Here is a 21,051-nt window from a genome sequence, read left to right on the forward strand (position 1 = left end):
CTGGTGAGCCCTTGCTGCCAGTTGCAATATCTTGTTATGGGGATGACAAGCTGGGCTAGGAACAAAATCACTCAGTCTGCAGGTCCAGGGGGACTGTGCGCCCTGTCCCTTACTGTCATCATCTGAGGTTAGTGGCCAGATTTTTAGAAACTGGGGCCAAAATCAGTCAGTCTGCAGGTCTAGGGGGGCTGTGCACCCTGTCCCTTATTGCCAACATCAGAGGTTAGTGGTCAGATTTTTAGAAACTGGGGCCAAAACTTGCTGGGATCCAGCAGCCAGGATGAGCTGGTTGGTTTGGTTTTGTTTTTTTTTTTTTTTTTTTTTTTTTTTTTTTTGTGGCAGAGGGGGGCATGTCACAGCCATGAACACGGGTGACATCAGTGTCTTATGTCATTAAGGGGGTACCCCATTGAGAGCCAGTGGTACCCAGCCCTGCTGGGGAGGCACGGACTGATGTAACCCCCTGGTCGCAAGGGTGTATCAGCGTCCAGATTTTCCCTAAAACGAGAGATGTGCTGCAACAGCTTTTCCTTTCCGTTCCAGACCTGAAGTCATCAGTGGGGGCAGCTCTGGCTGCGGGAGAAGCAGCAGCTGTGCCCGGAGGAGGCATCGCATTGCATTGCACTGCGCATCCTCCCTCCCCACCCCCTACTGCTGCAGGCTTCCTCCCCTCATCCCCCCATCCTTCCCTGCCTCCTGCCCCGCATCCCTCCCTCCTGCATCCCTTCCTCCTGCATCCTTCCCTCCTGCATCCCTCCCTCTTGCATCCCTCCCTCTTGCATCTCTCCCTCCTGCCTGTCTCCCTCCCTCCCTCCCTCCCTCTCTCCCTCCCTCTGCCTGCGCAGAGACACGGACATGGCGCTCAGCAATTTCCTCTTCGCTCAGTGCATCTGCTACTTCTTGGCCTTCCTCTTCAGCTTCATCGTGGTGGTACCGCTCTCCGAGAATGGCAACGACTTCCACGGCCGGTGCCTGCTCTTCACCGAGGGCATGTGGCTCAACGCCAACCTGACGGTGGAGAGGCAGCGCTTCACTGTGCAGGAGTGGGGGCCCGAGGCTGCCTGCCGCTTCAGCATCTTCACCGGGCTCCTCTCCCTGCTGCTGGCCACAGTGCAGGCCTGGAGGACCCTCTTCTTCCTCTGCAAAGGGCACGAGGAGTAAGTATCCCCGGGGAGGGCAGGGGGTGCCCATCCCTCCTGCAGGCTGGGACAAGTGGGAGAAGCCTGGGAGTGAAGCACTGGGCTTTGCACCATCCAGGTCATCCTACACCCTCGAGGGGTTTGGGGTGAGGCAGTGTATTGCCTGTGTCTGTCTGCACACACACCACGTCCAGCCCCACCTCTGTCCAGGGCCCTTTCCGGAGGATGCTCCCCTGCAGGGGTTTGGGGTGGAGGCCAGATTTGCCGTTACGCACCCACTGCCCTCTGGCAGTCTGGGAACAGCATCTGGCCAGCTCAGCTGTGGTGGGCATGGAGGGTGCTGGGGGCCATGGGGCGATGCTGGAGGTTGGGGCTCGCAGGTGCCTCCTGACCGTGGTACCACTACATGTCCCTGCAAAGGGGGCGTCTTCCCCAGTGTACAACAGGTGTATGAAAAATCTTGAAACAACATGGTTGTGCAAGGGCGAGCAGAATGAAGCAATTGGTGGTCCCCCTCTATTTTTTATCCTGCTTTTGTGGTGGACATGGTGACTATTGCAGGGAACAACTATTGCTTGGTTACAACATGAGAGCAACGCTGAGTGCTCCCTGCAGCAGCTGCAGAGCTGCACTGGCAGCTGGTTACTGAGCTCAGACAAACCAAGGGGCATCAGACCCCAGCAGGTACAGTGAGAGGCTTGGTGGTCCACACATCAGCCCGGGAGTGCTGTGTTCTCTGCTTGTCTCTCTGGTGGCCTGTCCTGCCACCTTGGATAAAGCCCCCAACCAAGATGACCTAGCCTGTGGGTGCTATGGGGCCAGGGCCATCCAAACATCCAGCTGCACAGAGGTGGAAAGGCAGGAGCACACACTGGTGGCTGGCTAGGCTAAGAAAGACATTTTCCTACGGTCTAGGCACCATGCCAAGGGTAAATGACTCGTGTCCAGGTTTATTTGGACTGGAGGTTTCCTGAGTCAGTGGCTGTTACTCAAATCTGGACCTGTACAACACCCTGATGTTGGTAATACTGGGGATTGTGTAGCAGTGTTGCCTCTCTAGCTCTTCCTGACCACTCTTAAGCTGCCTAATACTAAAATATGCTATAGTAAATACAGACTAGAAACTTATTTCCGTAATAAACCTTACCTTACAAGTCCTAAATATGACCATGTAATTTTTAATACATTCAAATTGAACTTCCTCAAGTGATCAGATATCTATAGAGGATTAGCTGAATCTAGATGCTTTTTTTTTTTTTTTTTTTTTTTTTTTTTCAGTTTTGCAGTTCAGAACTAGAAGAAACCAGCAGTAAAAAGCTTGTAATAGAAATCTGGATCAGATATTTGGCCTGCTTCCAAATGTGGTTATTTAGTTCAAAACTGTTGGGCAGGCCCTTGAGAATTGTCCCTTTAGGATTTGCTTTCAGGCTCCTTTGGACTGAGCATGAGCAGTTGTATAACACTGTTCATAGTTGTTCCAGGCAAGAAAGGAAGCAGAAGGCTGTGGGGTGGTGGGGAGCAAAGGTGGAGCAAGTTGGCATGATGAGATAACCACAGAGCATCACAGAAGGGTAAGACACAACGAGAGGGAAGCTGGTTGAAAACAGCAGTTTTCTAGTAAGGAGGAAGGTCTGTCCTGTACCAGATCTGCTGCTGTCTGTCTGAAAAGCAGGGAGGACACATGCTATTCTGATTTCAGACAGCCATTTGTTAATGCTTCAAACGGGCATGAAAACAGGTCTGTTTAGATGGAGACACAAATGCGAGCTCCTCACCATGAATGATAATTGCCATTTCTGATTAGAGGCAGTTGATGAGGAAACCAGAACAACATCACCGCTGATCCTATGGCAGTCAGGGTTAACACCCTGTGCATCCTAGCAAGGTGGCCAGGCTTCATGTGCAATGGCTCTGAATGACTGCCAGCAGATAGTTAGGACTGTTAAAAATACTTCTTAAAAGGGTCTCAGCACCCCATGCCTCAGGGACAGACAGACTGAGCTTGAGTTGCCTGCAGGAGTAGGAAAAGCAAATGCTGGCTGCCAGCCATACTCTGGGCCTGGGACTATTCAGCTCAGCTGAAAGGTAGAGACACAGCTCAGATACTTCACTACTAGGACTGCAAAGCAACTTGTACTTTGAGTGCAAGCATTTATCATTACAAGGCTTCCACTCGATCTGGAACACGTAGCTTGGAATTCTGACAAAAGCGAAAAAATAGGTGAGGCAGAGAGCCAGATTAACACAGTTCTCGACCAGGATGCCCTGGCCTGAGGAACCTCCGGCACATGGTGATGGTTACTGCTTGCCTGGTGCAAATCACGTGCAACACTCAGCCCTGCTTTGCCAGTGGAAGGTCCAGTTCTGGACCTTGGCACTTTTGTGCTGCAGGGTAGGAAGCAGAGGGAGGATGAGAGGTCCTGGGCTGGCGATGATCCGCTGAATACACCTGGGAACTGTTCCTTTTCTCGAGATGTTACTAATTCTGGTGTTAACTCTGTTTTAAGTCAGTGGACAACTCAAGTCTTTTCTGACTCTTAGGCCAGTGTACCATGCTAAGGTATACCCAGTGGGTATGGCTTTAGCAACACTTTAGCAACACTGAAATCTAGGCAAGGTGTGAAATCAAGGCAGGGACAGCGAACAGGCAAAACTGGTGTGCTTGTACCAACTCCCTCTGCTGTATGGGTGACCCCGGCACTCTGCAGAGGTGGTCTGATCTAGTCCACCAAGTCCAAAGGGTAGGAATAGGATTCATCTCGACATTCATCATCATTCATCAGGTGTCCTGGCATCCAGCTCCCACTAGAGACTGTAAGAGAATTTCTGGAAGGTGATTTATTTCACTTATTTTCTATGAGTGTTGGGATGGCACGACCATCATGTTGGAGACAGCCTAGACAGCCCCTCTAAAGCCATGTCAACCCAGAAACAGACATCTGAACCCCACTGGTAACTGTTTACCCATCTCATTTTGAAGAAATCCTACTGAGGTTGCATAGTCTCACCATGTACAACCTGTATAAATTAGGTGTGACCAGCCAAGAACCTTCTCAGGATTCAAACATTGACTCAAAAAGCCTCTTGGCTTTTCATTTAATAAGTCCCTAGGGAAAAGAAATGACTGGGTTATTTTGTTCTCTGGGATGAGCAGACTCCATTTATTCTCAGCATAATGAGTGGTACTGGCATGAAATTAATCATATTCATCCTTACCACCTAACCTGAATAGGATGACCTGTCTCCTGGAGTTACCAGTCTTTTCCAACCTAGAGTAGATGTCCAGTTTTCAAATGATGAGACTTTCCAAGTGCCACCAAGAGCAGTTTCAAGTGGTGAAGCGCTTGACTAGATGAATGAGAAGAGGATTAGAAAATATTCACTAACTAGAATTAATGGGGAGAGTTAAGCAATGAGGTTGGAAGATGAGTAGACAATTCCTTGGACTTATGGGACTACTTGAAAGTATTCCACCCCCTACCACTCCAAACACAGCACGTGCCTAAGGCTGGCCCTGGTTGGGCAGACTTAACAGGGCTGAAGTAAATTGACATTCAGCTGGCAGAAATAACACACTGACACCAAAGCCAGAGAAGTCCCAGGAGAAGCTGGCCTGCTCTGCAAATTGCCCATAAAACTGATATTCGTGTCCTATGATGGCAGTATCTTGTGTTACATTGCTTAAAATGATTATATCTATCAGTACTGTGTTGTTTTATTTTTAGTTTTCCTCTCCTAGGCAGTTTTATCCCCAATTATCACTTTAGTCATGAAATAATTTTAGCTCCAGTTACTATATAATTTGAGCTAATGACATTTATTTTAACAATGGTGATTTTCATCATTACAGCTAATGAAAGCCATGCTGTGTATGAACAATTGCCACTTAGTATTTATGATTTAAAACCCCATCCTCTTATGGTGGAAAAAAAATCAAAATCAGAAGCACTTGGAAATAAAGATAATATGACTCAAAATCATAATCCATAGTTTTTCTATGTATTAGGTGTTCTTAATTAAAGCAGATGTGTTTCAAATGGAAACTGATATCTTTGTGCCCAGTGTATGCTGCTTAGAGAGACTGCTGATGTTGTGTTTCAGCTGTTTATGAGTTACATTTTTCTTCCTTTTTATTGCAGCTCTTTCTTTTATGCCTTCCTGAATCTGCTGATCAGCGCCTTTGTGGTGTTTATCACATTTATTGCTAGCACTATAGTGAGTGTAGGATTTAACATGTGGTGTGATGCAATTACTGAAAAAGGAAGCATGCCAAATAGGTTAGTATTGACGAACCCTTTTTTTTTTTTTTTTTTTTTTCATATAGGCACAAATGAACAGTGCTGTTATAAACTGTAGTCATTACATGTAAAGTGAGCAAGAGGGAGAAGGCATGTGTAATGTGGAGATATAGATTTTTTTCATCTGGAACAAAAAAAGCAAATCAAACTTTTCTTGCATTTAGTTCCCCACAAAGAAAAGTACATCTCCACGGCATTTCATGGTCTCTTTAAGAGTCACAGTCATATGCAAAAGAAATCCATTAGTTTAAAATTTTTCATCTCCAAAGGAGAGCTAGATTGGGACGTGCTGTAAGAATGAGGGGACTGTGGCCTTGTGAGCAGGGCAGGGGACTGGGAGTCAGGGCTCCCGGCTTGCGGTCCTGGCTCTGCCACTGACCTGCTGTGTGACAGCGGGCAAGTCACTCATCCTGCCTGTGCCACAGTGCACCATCATCCAAGGTGCTGTGGATGCCTGAGAGCTGAAGAATGGAAAGTACTTTTTAAGTGCAAAGTAGAGATGATCGATACTTTCTTACAGTGCACAAACTGTACAGCTCCTAAAATGGTCTACTGTATCCCATGATGCTTATGCTCCTAATAGGAAACATGCTAAGCTGAGGTAGATTTTTTTCCTATCAAACAAATAACAATGAAGAGAGGGGAAAAGGTGACATTTTATGTCATATGATATTGAATAAACGTACTACTTAAAGCATACATTTCTGTTGCACATTGTCATATGTTGTAAAATGCCATAGTAAATGTTCTATTTAGGGCTGCAACGATTAATCGAATTATTCGAATATTCGGTTAAAAATTCAATTACAAAAAACGTCTAATCGAATATTCGGATAAGAACCCAAGATGGCCGACAGCACTGAAAAGGAGAGAGAAGAGGCTGCAGAAATCAACCAAGAGATAGAAAGACAACCTCAAAATCCTGGAATTTTTTTCACACCAGTAAAAGTCCAAGTTATTTGTAAAATCTGTAGGCAGCCTCTATCTTACCATCAGAGTATCGTCTCCTTGCTGGAGCATCCGAAACAAAAACACCCACACTATCCCTTCTTCTGAGGCTTTTCCTGATGAAGTCAAAAGGTAATGGAGGCTCATACACTTTGTTTCATTGAGGGGTGAAGCAATCAGCCTGGGGTGATGCCAGATGTGTAAATGTGGGAGGCTTGAGGGTAGTGGGAGAAGAGGGTTTTAAGTATACTGTTTTCATAATAACTATTATAGTTCCACTTACGAAGATTGGTGTTATAACTTACATAATTATATATATATATATATATATATATTAAAATAAAGTAATTACATGCCTTTTTTAGCCTAGTTTTAGAGAAGATTGGCAAGTAAGCTGGTTACTGCAATAACTTAAAAATCTTTTGATAGAACATGCCATTGTGACTCTCTGAACCACTTTTAAGATGTCGCTTTCTTCCATAACTGGTTTGCCTGTTTGGAATCTCTGAAATAATTTTCTTTTTTCCCCTCCAAATGCCTTCCTTGGGTAGCTGTGAAGAATTACAGGATATAGATCTTGAGCTGAACTTAGAAAACTCTGCTTTCTACGACCAGTTTGCTATTGCACAGGTAGGTCAGAAAAGGTCATGGTTCTATTCCATTCATTTGCCATTTGCTCATTGATCTGGGATTGCTGGTGCTGAACTACTACTCCTCTGAAATCAATGGGAATGTTTCCACTGACTTCAGTAAGTGGTGAATCAGGTTGATAGTGATGGGAACATTTGCATTTTAAATTCAAAATGTATAGTTTTGTATGTGGACTTGTCAAAAACTGACTCTGCCACTGATCTTGTTACTCATGATGGAAAATGTATTGTTCCTCCAAAGGATGAGCTCTGCAAAAGTTGCGACATTCAGGTGTCCTGGAGCTCTTCATTGCTGTTCAGAATAATGCCTGACCTGCACCAGATCATGGGCCTATTAGCTTTGCCTTCCATGAGTTTGTCTGAGATCGTCTGAGCTATATAAATATCAGACCACTGAAAATAAATAAAGATTACTGTCATTTAGATAGGGCTGTTTTCTGATGGATTTTTGAGAATCTGACCTCTAAGGCTGTCAGACCTTTCAATTGAATGTGTTAGCTCTAAGTCAACAGTCAAAGTCTGTGAACACTGGTACTTGAGAACTGTGCAATTGAACACATACTAGTTCTGCAAGGAGTACAGCCCCATCCATGGTGGGTTGCACCCATACACATGCTTCTTATGTTGTCCAGCATGGGAAGAGGCATTATCTTGCCTGGGGCACTCCTTGAATGTAACCCTGCCTCTTGGACACAAGCTAGTTTTGTGTCTTCATTGCCAGCATTGTCATCTAGACACCCAACTCAGACACAGGACAGTAGGACAGAAATATGCCATAGAAGCGATTCCTTTTTACAATGCTAGTCCAAGACCAAGCTGTATTTTGTAGCAGATTTTGCCATTAGCTCCTAATTTGCCAGCTAGTGGTAGGGTAGCAGAAGTAAAACAGTTAGTCTGTAGCTTTATGTTCATGAGAACTAAATGTCCATGTCCACCCTGTGATCTCAGGATGGACAGTTGGCAGTCTATATGCAAGAGAAGACATTTCTCTAACAGGGAGCCATGCCTAAATGTCCAGATCCATGCACACAGCACTTCAGTTGCAGGAGGGTTAACATATCACAGTGTAGATGGATCAGCTCAAGCTGTTGAATGAGGCTCCCCAGACCAATCCATGTCCCTCCAGACATCCTTGAGTTAGCCTGCAAGGTCCAGCCGATAAGCTCTGCATCCAAGTATAAAGAGCCTGGCAGCATAACAGCTCCAGGGAAACACTGCTTGGCTTCAAAAGCTGGATGTGGTAGTGTCAAAGTGAATCCTGGTTGTGACTGTTTGAAGAAAGGACCAAGCAGGGAACACGATCCTACATCGTTATCTTCTGATATCCAGGCTGGTGTAAGCAGAGTTAGATGAAGGTACAAGGATCAATCTGTCTATGAAGGGCAGATAAGTTTCTGTGAAACAGCATGAAGAAAACCCCAAGAACATATTAGATTTACTGGCTAAAGCAAACATTTCCTTATAAGTCAAATAATTTCCTACAGTAGGCTTTACTTAGAAGCAGTCTCTGTCCCTGTCTCTGTCTGCTTTTCTCCATTCAGATCCTTCCAACACATCAGGATGGCTCTGGGAGTTTTACTGAATTTGGCTAAGTCCAAGTAGATTCTTTCATATCAAATATGCTGAGAAGACCACAGCAGTAGCAGATATCTGAATGCCTTTAAGATAATTATTTCATTAATGCAGTGGTGCTTAAGAAATGAATGCAAAACTTCCAGTTCTCTAGATATAGTCCTATAAAGTCAAATTCATATCTCCTTATTTTCAAGGTTTGTAGAATAACTCAAAAATATTTTTTACTGGTGAACTGAGATAATTCTAAGTATGGGCAGAAATACTTAAGAGAATTTCCAAAGCGCATAAGATATTTATGAACATAAGCTCCCTTTAAAAAATAGTGGCCCATGCTTATCTAAATTGGCTATTAGAGTACACAGCTGTACTACTGTCTGGAAATGTTTAAGTTGTATTTTTTTAATTAAAAATTCAGTATGTCAAAACTGAAATACAGGGATTCAATTAATGTTTCTTTGCTAAAGGCATCATAGAATTAAAACGGAATTTCTGCCAGAAAGCCTTACTACAAATGAGCCTCCAATGAGGCAGGGAGACCAACATTCAAGTACCTGAACCTATCAAAGTGTAATTATTTATACAGAGTTAAGCAACAGAGACTAAGATAGTGATGGGACTTAATGCAGATCTGAGGCTTTAAGCCCAGGCCTCTCATGCCAGGTATAAATAAGCCATCAAGCACTTGGATGCATTGTGGTGGGTTTCTCTTGCTCTCTGGATTCATGCTAATGTGAACCAGTTACCCCAGAAAGTGAAAGTTCAATTGATAAGATTTTCTCAACAATATTTTGAATAGAAATACCTTAAAATTAACACTTCTGAAGGGGTAGTGGAAGGCCTGAAGGACTTAGGAAGAAAGTTTTGGAAAATGTCATAAAACATATTGCAATTCTGAAATAACAAAAATGAAATAATCCCAAGAATTTGGGGTGGGCCAGAATGTCAGAAATGTAAAGTTCAATGGGTGCACCTGAATCATACAGATTTCCTTTTTTAATTACAGAATTAGTACTTGTTTGCTTCATTTTTTCTAGTACATAAAGAGTCTTTCCTTTTAAGCTAGGAATAACTTGAGAGAGTTGAGGAACAGTGGGGCCAGGACCTCACTGCGTGTAACTTAGCATGAGTCCATGGGTTTTGGTCCAGCTAAGATTTCAGTATTCACCTGGACAGCTGACTGTTTTTACAATACAGTACTGATCTCTTTATCATTTATTTTCTTCTCTAGTTTGGTCTCTGGGCTGCCTGGCTGACTTGGCTGGGAATTACCATTCTGGCTTTCCTGAAGGTTTATCACAACTACAGACAGGAGGACCTGCTAGATAGCCTGATCCATGAGAAGGAGCTGTTGCTAGGAAGATCTGCTTCACGAACCTCTTTGCAAGATGAGAAAAGTGGCATGATCTAAAGTGTAAGCAAATTTCCGGGGCAGGATCTAGGTTTTATTATTCAATAGTGTGAGCTGAAGTTGAGTCAGGGTATCGAGCGTGTGAGATCTTTTCTTTGCTGAAAAGAGATGTACTTGCGAATCATCCACCTCCTCCATGAGAAATTGTTGGCAGAAATACTTACAATTAGGATACAGAGAATGAACAGTCCCATGTGCCATTGGCACAGCAAACTTTCTGTCCTGCACAGGTGCAATCTGTAACCCACTCTTTCTAGCAGAGCTCCTATGTGCTATCACTGGTTTTTGAGGCTGGGGGCAGTTTTGAGGACTGAGCTGGCACGACCAGGCTACAGAGTCCAGGCTATTTCTTCAAAATATTCTGCAACAGCAGTTGTAACTGGTGCTGTGTCCAGTCCCTCTTCTCTCCCTCTCCTACCTTTCACCAGTAAAGCTGCCCTTATTCTCACTTTATTCTGGGTAATTGCAGCTTTGTTGCAGCTTTGTCTCTGCTTTTACTATGTATGGACACAGTCATGACAAGCTTGTTGTTCCCGCTCTGATTTTGAGTTCATTTAGAACAGAGACCTGTGTTCCAGAATTGGTATTTAATATTGGACAGTGTTAATGGATTTTATGAAACCACTGTATTATTACAGTATCTGTCAAAAACTGTGTATCATTTGGAAGGATGGTGGAGAATTTTTGTGGTTTTGTTTCTTCTTAGATTTTGGCATGACAAATCTTTATTATGACTCCTGAAGTGTAGTGTAGCTAGCAATTGCTGAAGCTTGCTTACTAAGAAATTAGGCTGAATAGATAGTATTAATGCTTGTGCATTTATAAATGTAACTTGGTCCCTAACATTGTATATTATTCAGTTTTGAGTATTAGAATTTACTTGTGATATTTATTTCATATAGGGTATGCAAAATTACTGCAAACATTTGCATTGTAGATACCTCCATATATCTATAAACATAACTAAGAGGTCGAACAGCTCAGTTATTTTATAGGTAGTTCAGTGTTGAATCTGTCTGTTCTCCCCACTCACAGGCCAGAATTCCAGGGCTGATGAATTTTACTGTGAAAGGGAGAACTGCTAATTACACAAAGTTCACTAGTGGCTTCATTGTTGCTTTCGGTTTTGCTTGGCCAGTGCTTGAACAAATAAGGTGGATGGTTGAGATGAGAAGTAGATCTGTTAATTAAGAAGAGTCACTCAGACGAGTGTGGGATTTGCATGGCAGAGAAGTAAAGTTATACTACAATTTAGTAGTTTTTCCTGGGTACACATACACAGAAGATCCTGATTCCACAGAAAACTTAAGCAAGAAGTTAAGTTTAGTTTGAAGAAGGTTTTTTGGGAGTACGCTGACACTGTTTGTGGCAGCCGTGTTTGAGTCGAGACTGAATTTACTGCAACACGAGTGCAAGCTGTGCACAACTATATTGCCTAGTAAATGGGAAGGAAGGGAGGAAGATAGCAGGCTTCTATCCCATCAGAACTCAAGCCTGAGGCTAGCACAAACCAGACAGATTTACTGTTGCATTCTGGGGGCTATCTGATGCTTAAAGTTAAGTACTGGCTTAAGCATTTGGTTGAAACAGAATTTGAAGTTGTAACAAATCCCTGAATTGGTAAGCATTTTAGGGCAGAAAGTCTAACATTATGTTTAATGTCCAAATTGTTCTCACAGGTTTAGGGAAAAAACCCTCCGTGGACTGTAAGCAGTGAGCAGCCCTTTGAACATCGCCTATAGCCCCAGCTGTATGTAGAGAGATCTTGTTTTTTAGCATGATTTCTGCACACAAGGGAATGCAATTCCTTTGAAAGTTCTGCAGTGGTGGGTTTTTTGCAGCTGTGAATTGACATCAGAGAAGAAGCTCTTGAACAGGGAACCAGAGATGAAGTTAGTTAATATCAATTGACTATTCAGAGATCAAGACTTTTGAAGTGCCTTTTTTTATTCAGTTGATCTAATAAGAGAGACACACTTGCAGGTACCTAAGCCCTTTGCCAGGGCATGACATTCCCCTTCATACCCTGAAGAAGAGCTTGGGTCCTGAAAGTTAGCCTGTTTCCTATGTTCCCCAGTTGCTTCAACTGTAAAAGACACTACTTTTCCTTCTAATCTCACTTTGAATTTAAGATTAAAGAGTGATGTCTCTTCCCACAAATTACTTCAGTGTATGTCTTACTCTTCATTTGGAACCATGATACTGCTTTGTATATTTTCTGTATGTGCCAAATCAGGATTAGGCTGAAGTAACTTTTGGGTTGGGACCACTGTTGCCGGGTTTGTCTGGGGGTTTGAAGAACCAGGAGGCAGAAGACAGCAAGTGTCTCCATCCTCATTCATTCAGTGCCTATGAATGCAAACATCTTGGCTGTTGGGGTTGGCATGTAAACCAACCGGTCTCTTTCCACCAGCTCCCCTCACTTGGCCAGGTGGGGTGGGGCTGGCCCCCAGACTGCAAGCATCAGTGTTGCTTAAAGGCAAAGCTAGTTTTGAAGGAAGCCCCTGGGCAGCTGAGAAGGCAGATCATGTAGTGAGAAGCTCTCTGGATGACTTGAGGGGAGGAACGGTATTGTGCAATGCCCAGCAATATTGGACCTGCTTGAGATGTTATGTTTGCATTTAGCTTTGAGCACCATCTTCTCCTAAAGCTTGGACACTTAGGCCAACTTGGTGATGCCAGGTTGAAAATGTGTTAGAACAGCAGTATTATTTATATGCACATACCTACCTACCTATGCTCTCTTTCACACACCTGTTTCTTTTGTACATTTTTGACCTCTGCTTTTAGTCATCCATTGCCAACCAGCGCAGAGCATGGCTGCAGGAGGCATTTCTCTGACTCTAATGTTGTGTTTCTGTGATATTTCAATGCCTTCTTTAATTTTCCATCTCCAAAAGCAGGCCTCTGAGAACACTCTAGCAAGAGGTGTATTCAAAGAACTAGAACCCTCTGTGGTATTTATACTTGTATTCATTTACTGTCACATGGTAGAAGGGGAAAAAGCTTTGTGGCCTTTGCCCATGCAGCCCCTCCTGCTGCTGGCCATTGCAAAGCTGTGAGCCATTCTGGTGGAGAATGTGGGATGTGGTTTAGTCACTATGTTTCCTGCGATGCTATAACCACAGTCAAAAGGTCTTTGTTTTGGCCTGTGAAAATTGCTAATAATGGAAAGGAGAGCCTTACTTGGTCAAATGCAAGTGGATGCTACTTTCTGAGGCACCAAGGTGTTGCCACACAATTATTCTTTTATACCAAATATATTCCTGATGTCCAGGTTACCAGGTTAAATTCCCTATCAGTTTCCTGCCAGCAGTCCATATTGGGTTAGAAAAATCTGAGCTAAGAAGTGTCACATGAGCTTTTTGGATCAATGTTGTTTATTATTATTTTTAAAATGGAGGAACAATTGGGGAATAGAGTTTCCTCATGAGGGCGCAAACGCTCCTAAGTTTTTATCCTACTAATACATGAGGCACCTTTCAGGTGTGAATTCAATAGGAATTGCAAAACTAAGAGCATGATGATTTACTTTAAAAACTGAAGGACACTTGAATGCTACGGCAATGTTTCTATGGTTCCTTAGCAAACTGGTTGTTATAATAACCAGTGATGGACACTTGAGTATACAGACTTTGTCATGAAAGTATTCCATGTCAGGGGGGTGGTATATGTGTGTATGTACAATGTACACAGATATGTGCCAGAAATAATTCTGCTGCTCTTCTGTAATATGGATATAAGCTCTTCTCTAACAGGCAGCTTAGATCAGAGTAGTTGTTAGGTTGCCTTATCTTTATATGTTGCCTTTTTCTTACTCAGTACTAGGATCTGTGCAATGATACATAGTCTGTAATACCCAGAGGTGGATGTGGATGTGATGTGAGTGGAGTAGGAAAGCACTGGCCAGTGCACAACCTCCCAAGGACTGAGATGGGTTTCTAATGTAGGTTTGCAGATGTTTTAACTCCTACCCTATCTCTGGGTAATGTCCTGATGTTATCCTGTAGTAGTCCTGTTAGGGATAGAGTCACATTTTCCTTCAAGGGCTTCCCTCACCAACATGAAACACTGTCAATTTAACCTCTGTATTATCCAGGATGGAAGCAGAGCTGCAAGGAACAAGAGCACACACTTTACAGTTATGTTGCATAAGCGAGGGGTACTTTTCCCCCAATTCAGGAATTCTGCACCATGGACTCCTAAATGGCCAAGGACACTGTCATGAACATGGTCCTGTTATTAATTAATTTTAAATACAGACCAACAGCTGACAAACAGAACATATTTTGATTTGGTTGTCAAACCATACTCTTCTGAAACACAGTACAATATTCCGGCTCAAAACAGCCAGCATGTCTATTTGTAAACAGTCATTTAATTGCTTTTAGAAAAAATAAGGTGACAAAGGGGAAAAAAGATGAATTTATAACAGAGTTATATAGTAGTGGGAGGATGTAGATGGGAGATGGGAGTAGATGGGAGAATTCATCTGAAAATTTATTTATTGTCTTAACAGATGACAAAACTCAGGCAGATCTTTGGCGTAGCAAGTTTTTGTAGTTCCTGAGGGACAGAAAAGCTAAGCTGATTCATGTCTGAGAATCTAACCAATCTAAACCACTGTATTTCAAGTAACCTGAAAACTCACCTTAAGAAAACAAGTGTACTTGCTCTATTTAGTCTAAATCGCCAATGTAAACAGGGGGTTAGAGAATGCCCTAGTTTGTGTTATTCTCTGAAATGGAAGGCTAGACTGGATAAACTGATTTGTGGTTTGAGGGTTTGGGGTTTCTTGGTGCAATGACTGTTGCATGTGAAGTGCATGACTGGTTGGGAGAGGACACTCAGGATTCTCCTGGACACCTGAAGGCTCTCATCAGTGAGATATGAAGCCATGCTTCACCTTCATTTGTCCTCCAGAATCTTTCAGTCTTTGTTGCATATTGGTCCAATCTCAATTGTTAGCACTTCATGCAGCTTAGCCTTAGGTTGATGGTTGGAAACCATCACCTGAGAAATGGGGGAGGTGCATAGGAGTCTCTTCAGGCTGATCTGGGTGCAGGGCGTGGGGTCCCCTTCCTAGCGAAGGGTGAGCTACAGGCCATTGTACAGGCTTTAAGTGGGAAACAGGGTTTCTGCACAACCTCAGATCACACATTGATCTACGTGGTAGGTCTTAGAAAATGCAATATCAAATGTACAAATTCAGAATGGATCCCAGCTGCAATATACTCTGCAAGAAAGTACATAGAAACTTGGTGCTTGGGTGAATGTGGCTTTTATAATCTCCCTTCTCCAAAGCCCCCACCTCAAACATACTGCATGAAAATTATCTTTTGCTAATTAAATGATAAATTTATCAAAAATCCAGACAGTTATTTATACTGGCAAGACTTACACTATATTGTGAGAAACCAATCTGGATTTTGACAAAACTTTTGTCCATTCTTCTAAATCAAATGGCCTGGGTGTGAACATCCTTCAACTAATGGGTATCCTGTCTGTATCCAGGTCCTAAATTTGTGCCTCAGAGCGTTTCCTTTGCTGATGGAAAGAGCCCATTTTTATCTCATTGGAAAGTTTGCTTTGGAGATCACAAATGTCCTTTCCTTATGCTTAGGCAATCTGGGAAGAGAGGCAGGTTTTGCCTGTCATGTTTCCACACCTGCATGCAGTCAGAAAATGCTCATATAACTTCATGAGCACTGAAATTGTTTTAGAATTATTTCTGTCCATGGTCCGAATGCCTTGAAGTGCATGTTTCTATTTTTGTCCTCCATAAGAAAGAGGAAAACTAATCTGAGCTGTGTCTTTCCATTTGGTTGTTGAGAAGAGTATTTACATAGCAGTGCTTTCTCTTTAGTTTCTTTTGTCCATGCCAAAGAGTGTAACTAAACTGCTATTGCAAACATAGATTAACGTGAATGTATTCACCTGAGTGCTTAAACTTTTCTACCTCTCATAGCTACTATAACTGCTTGAACTGTTATTGCACACAGTAGTCAAAAGTGAATCCATGTGAGTCTAAATCCTATTTTCATAGATAGCTAAAGGATTTAGGATTTAATGCTTATTAGCTTCCTGTCAGATCCTCATTCCTAAAAAGTGGTCATAGGCACCCAAGGGCTGCGTGAATAGCCCTTTTGATTGGTCAAATAATGATTTTTTTTTGGTTTGTTTTTTGATATTTTTTTATCTCGCCAAAACAAAAAGCCAGCATCTGTGATTTGTTAGACATTGAATCTTATACGTTACCCGAAAAGCTGCATTTCATAGGGGTGGCAGAAAGTGATGAGCTACTTGTTAAAATGCTTGTACTGGTCCTTCCCCAGCCCTCCCTGCTGGCAGGTAACTGCAAGGCAGAGGTTTAATTTTCCCCTCTGTCTTGGGAAACAAGCCTCCATCTACCTGGCAAAAACTGCTTCCATGGTGTTATCCTGGCTCCCCCTCAAATCCTCCTGTTGGAGCTCTTGTACTTGCCTTGAAATTCCTAAATAACAATGTTTTAGCCTGGTGGTTCTGGTGTTTATCAAGGAGATAAAGTACCTGGCAGCAAGAGCTGCTCACTAAAATAACTTGAATTATTTGTATATGGTGGAAACCCAAATTGCAAAGTTTTTGTTCCCCCTTCCCACTTGACTATGTTGAAAAGTGAGGGTTGAGACAACCTGCCAGGAGGTGGGAATGAAGATTCATGGTTACTGTGACATCTTAGGTGATTTTTCACACAAGTGAGTAAATGGTCCTGTGACAAAACTACTCTTTATCTCTCCTTACTTTCCCCTCATTTCCCCCCATATCTGGGCAAGTTTGATTCCAGTTTTAGGTTTTAAGGCAGGGAAATGTTTGAAAATCATCTGTCATGGTATCCCACATAACACAGTCCAGAGCTTTTCACCTCCTCACTCCTGCAGCAGAGGAAATTATTTTTCCCTGTTAACACTGTGAAGTCCATTAGTTTGTGTCTGAAATACAGCACATCTTCCTGCAGCACACTGGATCTTGATTGCATCAGTTAACCCATTCTACTTTCTAGGCTGCTGCAGCAGTTGTAACTGTCATGGTTACAACAATGTTCAACATTTGACTTCAAAAGGTGCTAACGGTCTCCTTATTAAATCACAGCCTTCTGGAGTTGCAAGCAGTCCTTTTGCTAAATGATGCCAAGAAGCTCTGTGCTGATCATCCCAGGGGGAGGACCATTGCATTGGCATCCACAGTCAGGGCAGACCGATGGTATCAGGGCAGTTCTGGTCAAATACTCTCTGAATAAAACTATTACTGTTTTTCAGCCCAGGCTACACAATTGAGAAATCAATATATGGTGGTCTGAAGTACACTTCTAAGATGTTTTTGAAGGTTTATAAATAAAACAACAACAAAAAAGCCCAGCAGTTCCACTGATACCTTTCCCTGGATCCTTCCCCTGGGTCCTTTCATCTCCAAAAACATTCCTGCAAACTTCACAGAGGGTTTTATTGACATCAAGCTGATCTAATTTCTTGCATCTTTTCCTACTGGGGACAAGGACTACTGAGGGGGACAGGAGAGTGCCATAAATCAGAACAGAAATAGATAGTGAGGAGAAGTATTAGTGCATTTCTTATGAGGGATTTTGGCTTTCGGGCTGCAGTGTGAGGGATCCAGCATGGCAGTGCTTGTGCTGGCAGTGCTGACACCAGTTTCAGCCTTTGCTTGGCCTGCTCAGCTGCTGCTGGCTCATGTGGCTTCACAAACTGCAGAGCATCTCTTTGAAGCATGTGTTGGCCTGAACTCAGCTTCTGGAGAGAGCCACCTGTCAGCTGTGCAGATATCTAGTGTAAAGGTGCTGGCATTGCCAGCAGGTTTGGAGGGGCTGCTTTGGAAACCTCTTCTTTCTGCATTGGCAGATTGTGATACCCTACAGCTGGCCCTTCGCCCTGTGTGGGGAAGGAAAGACTTTTCCCAAATCTCTGTAGACTTGCCATTTTTGAAAGTAGCTCATTAACACCCAGAGTTTTAAAAAGTTTGAGTACAACCTCCAAAGATCTGAAGGAGATCTTGCTTATAAGTCACTGAAGAGCCTGAAAACATTTAAGCCTCTCTGAAATGTATGCCCTGTGACTTACGTATTCAAGAGCTACTGTCTCTTCTTATAGCCACATGGGAAAAGCTTTATAAGGGTCTAGATTAACTATTGTGTTATGCTGCTAAAGAGGTCCCCATGTAATGGGTATTTGGGGACAAAAACTGAACACTTTTTCATAATTTGTTTAACTGTTGAAAGCAGTAGAGGGGCAGATCCTTTGCTGGTGCATATAGCTTAGTTTTGTGAGCCATTCTGGAGCTACGCCAGTCCACACAAGCTGAGGGTAGAACCTGGTCTGTTTTGAATATTATCTCTCTTGATTTGTATGGTCTTTTGCAGTGTAATGACTGCTGATTTGTAGCTTTAATTGCATGCATTTGACAGAAACAGAATTGGAGGGAGGTTTATTATTGTTTTGATACAGTCTCAAGAGGGAAGCTTTTTACTAGCATTTTAATACAGCCCTTTGTAAACACCCAGCAAATAAAAATTCTAAGTCCAATCCTTCTGCTAATGGAGTCACCGATGAAGTTGCCTTTGGCTTTAGTAGGAGCTGGACTGGGTTCAGTATAAGTGGTACACTCTAGTGTTACTGATAATGAGTTAACGTGTTTTATATATTGATGCTTTTTGCTGGACCGTGCATTGGCTTTTTATGATTTGGTGATATATACAAATAAATCATTTGAAAAGTCAATATTTCTGTGCCTGTTTTTTGAAGGCAAATTTAAATTGTTACAATGTAAGATTAAAAAAAATGTTCTCAAAGCCGGTGGTAGCGTTTTAGTTTGTGTACTCATTCTGCAGCATCTCCATGCCACAGCTTATACAGTCAAGTATATGGCCAAACATCCTAAAATGCCTGAGCCCTTTTGGTACAATCTTCCAGCAGTGAATCCCAATGCCACAGCAGGCAAGGAGAAGAGATGCTCCCATGTCAGCATACAGCTGAAGGGCAGCTTGATACCAAATGTAAAGGACGACTACAGACTGCATGGGCAGGTTCATTTTCTAAATGCCGGATGGTTAATTTCCTTCATGTAGCATCAGCCTTTCTCTTCAGAGGTGGGCCTAAAGGTTCCCAACAGCTATCCTGGAGCAAAGAATTAATAACAAACAAGTCCATGCTATTATCTTAAAGTTTCATTAATTATTCCTTGAGGGCAGCTGGTAATACCCTTTTTCTAGTCACATGCTGCCAGCCCTTCTGCTTGCTTCAAAGTGGCAAAAGGCAGAAGTGACAATTGCTGCTATGGGCTTCTCCTGCTCCATTAACTTGTTTCCAGACTAGTGGGGTTGGAGAGATGAAAGGAGGGAGTGGGACTAGAAGCAGTCTTTGGGGCTGCCTTTTACCAGCACTAATGCTGAGTGCATTAAAAGGTTAATGTAAAAAAAATCCATTGTCATCTCACTGTGTCTTTTTGTATCTCCTCTAATCATATGGGTATGGATACACCTGCTAGTGCAATCAGGTGCTGCTGATGTGGTGAGCCTGCATGAAGAGGGTTTTGGCAGCTGCCATCCGTTCATCCTGCAGGAATGTACCGAACACTTTCAACACAACACTTACCCCATACTGCTGTGGTCTGCTGATTTCTGTTGTGGATTAATTTCATACTCATTGTATATGGGATATGAGGCATCACTTCTACCCTTAGGCCCTGTCACTAGCCCATTTTCATCCACAGACTTCCTTTGACTCCATTGCTCCTGGGAAGCTCACCTATTCGCTGTCTGTGTCAACCTGCTGCAAGAGTCCTGTCCTCCACCATTCCTTCTTTCAGCCCTAAAACCTAAAACATAAAATCTAAACCATGACGATTTCCAAGCTGGATTAAATAATTGCTCCGAGCTGGTTGGCTGCAGGATTCTTGACTTAAGAGTGATTCACCACACTGGCACCAGCATGAATTCAGGTGAGCATCTCGACCATTTGTAATAAATGATGTACTCCCTCTCCTTTTTTACCTCCTTATGGGCAATTCTCAGGAGTTATACTGAAGGGAAATATTACCCAGCATGGCCAGCAAAGGAATTACTACCCAACATGGCTGCTTTTGTGTAACTTTAGAGCTCCTATTACCTCTTCCAAACTCACAAAAGTGTCACATTTAGAATAACAGCATTGAACAAGAATAAGGACAAATCCCATCTGGCTCACAGCAGTGAAGAAAGATCCATGAAGGATAAAGAACAGAAAGAAGGCAGAGTGGGAAAAGGGTGTGTGTGTCTGTGTGTGAGCAGGATGGATGTATGGGAAAAGAGCTTCAGCGTGAGAAGGAAATAAAACAGGTAATTTGACAGTGAAGCTGTGAAGCAGTAAATAAATGCAGGCCCAAGAGCTAGGATTTTTTTCTCCTGTTCCCAGCCATATTATTGACCCATTTCATTCACACACACAGATGCATTGGGTTTCTTGGTTTCAGTTTCTTCACCTGCAAAATGCCGCCACTCTCCCAGGAAGGGGGCTTAGCTTTTGTTTATTTCAAACTTTCCGGCTTTGTAAGGAATTTATTTTGGCTTTCTGCAGCCTGACACATATCTGACTAACTGCAGTAAACAATCCTGATCCGGGAAGCCTTGCAAGGCCATTGTGAGACCTCAACAGACAACATTGCTGCCTTTGCCCATGTCCAAAACTGTCCCAACCAGAGCCTAGGCAGAAGCCAAAGATAGCCGTTCCTCTGCTTAATTTCCCTGACAGCCCAGATACGACAGTCATTCTCACCTACACCGATAAAGTTGGGGCCCAGCAAGGAGAACATGGCCATTTTCTGTTTAAAGCAGACCTGGTGGAAAGGTGGCCCCATGCCCGTCTCCTAGGGAGCTGTGCAGGGAGGTGAGCACACATGTACTTCACACTGCCTCCACATTTTCCCTCACAGTCTTAAGAGGAGTTCCTGTTTTACCTTTACCCTTTGGCTTGTTTTAAAGTTACTGAAACCATAGTGGAAGGGTTCAC

At 43.0% G+C, this 21,051-nt stretch overlaps 1 protein-coding gene across 2 annotated transcripts in view; it reads left to right on the forward strand.

Moving 5' to 3' along the window:
* The first annotated feature begins 489 nt into the window (after nt 1-489).
* TMEM179 (transmembrane protein 179) overlaps nt 490-21,051 on the forward strand; it is a 31,178-nt gene continuing 10,616 nt past the window's right edge. The window contains exons 1-4 of one of the 2 annotated variants that reach the window (XM_026849329.1): nt 490-1,157; nt 5,279-5,416; nt 6,937-7,015; nt 9,839-10,021. In XM_026849329.1, the coding sequence (XP_026705130.1) occupies nt 856-1,157; nt 5,279-5,416; nt 6,937-7,015; nt 9,839-10,018 (699 nt within the window). In that variant the 5' untranslated portion in view covers nt 490-855 and the 3' untranslated portion in view covers nt 10,019-10,021. Of the gene's footprint in view, nt 1,158-5,278; nt 5,417-6,936; nt 7,016-9,838; nt 16,157-21,051 lie in introns of those variants that run through there. The other variant, XM_026849328.1, reaches the window with a different exon arrangement.

The sequence above is a fragment of the Athene cunicularia genome, assembly GCF_003259725.1.
Source record: "Athene cunicularia isolate RWA chromosome 5 unlocalized genomic scaffold, athCun1 chr5_part1, whole genome shotgun sequence".
NCBI lineage: Eukaryota > Metazoa > Chordata > Aves > Strigiformes > Strigidae > Athene > Athene cunicularia.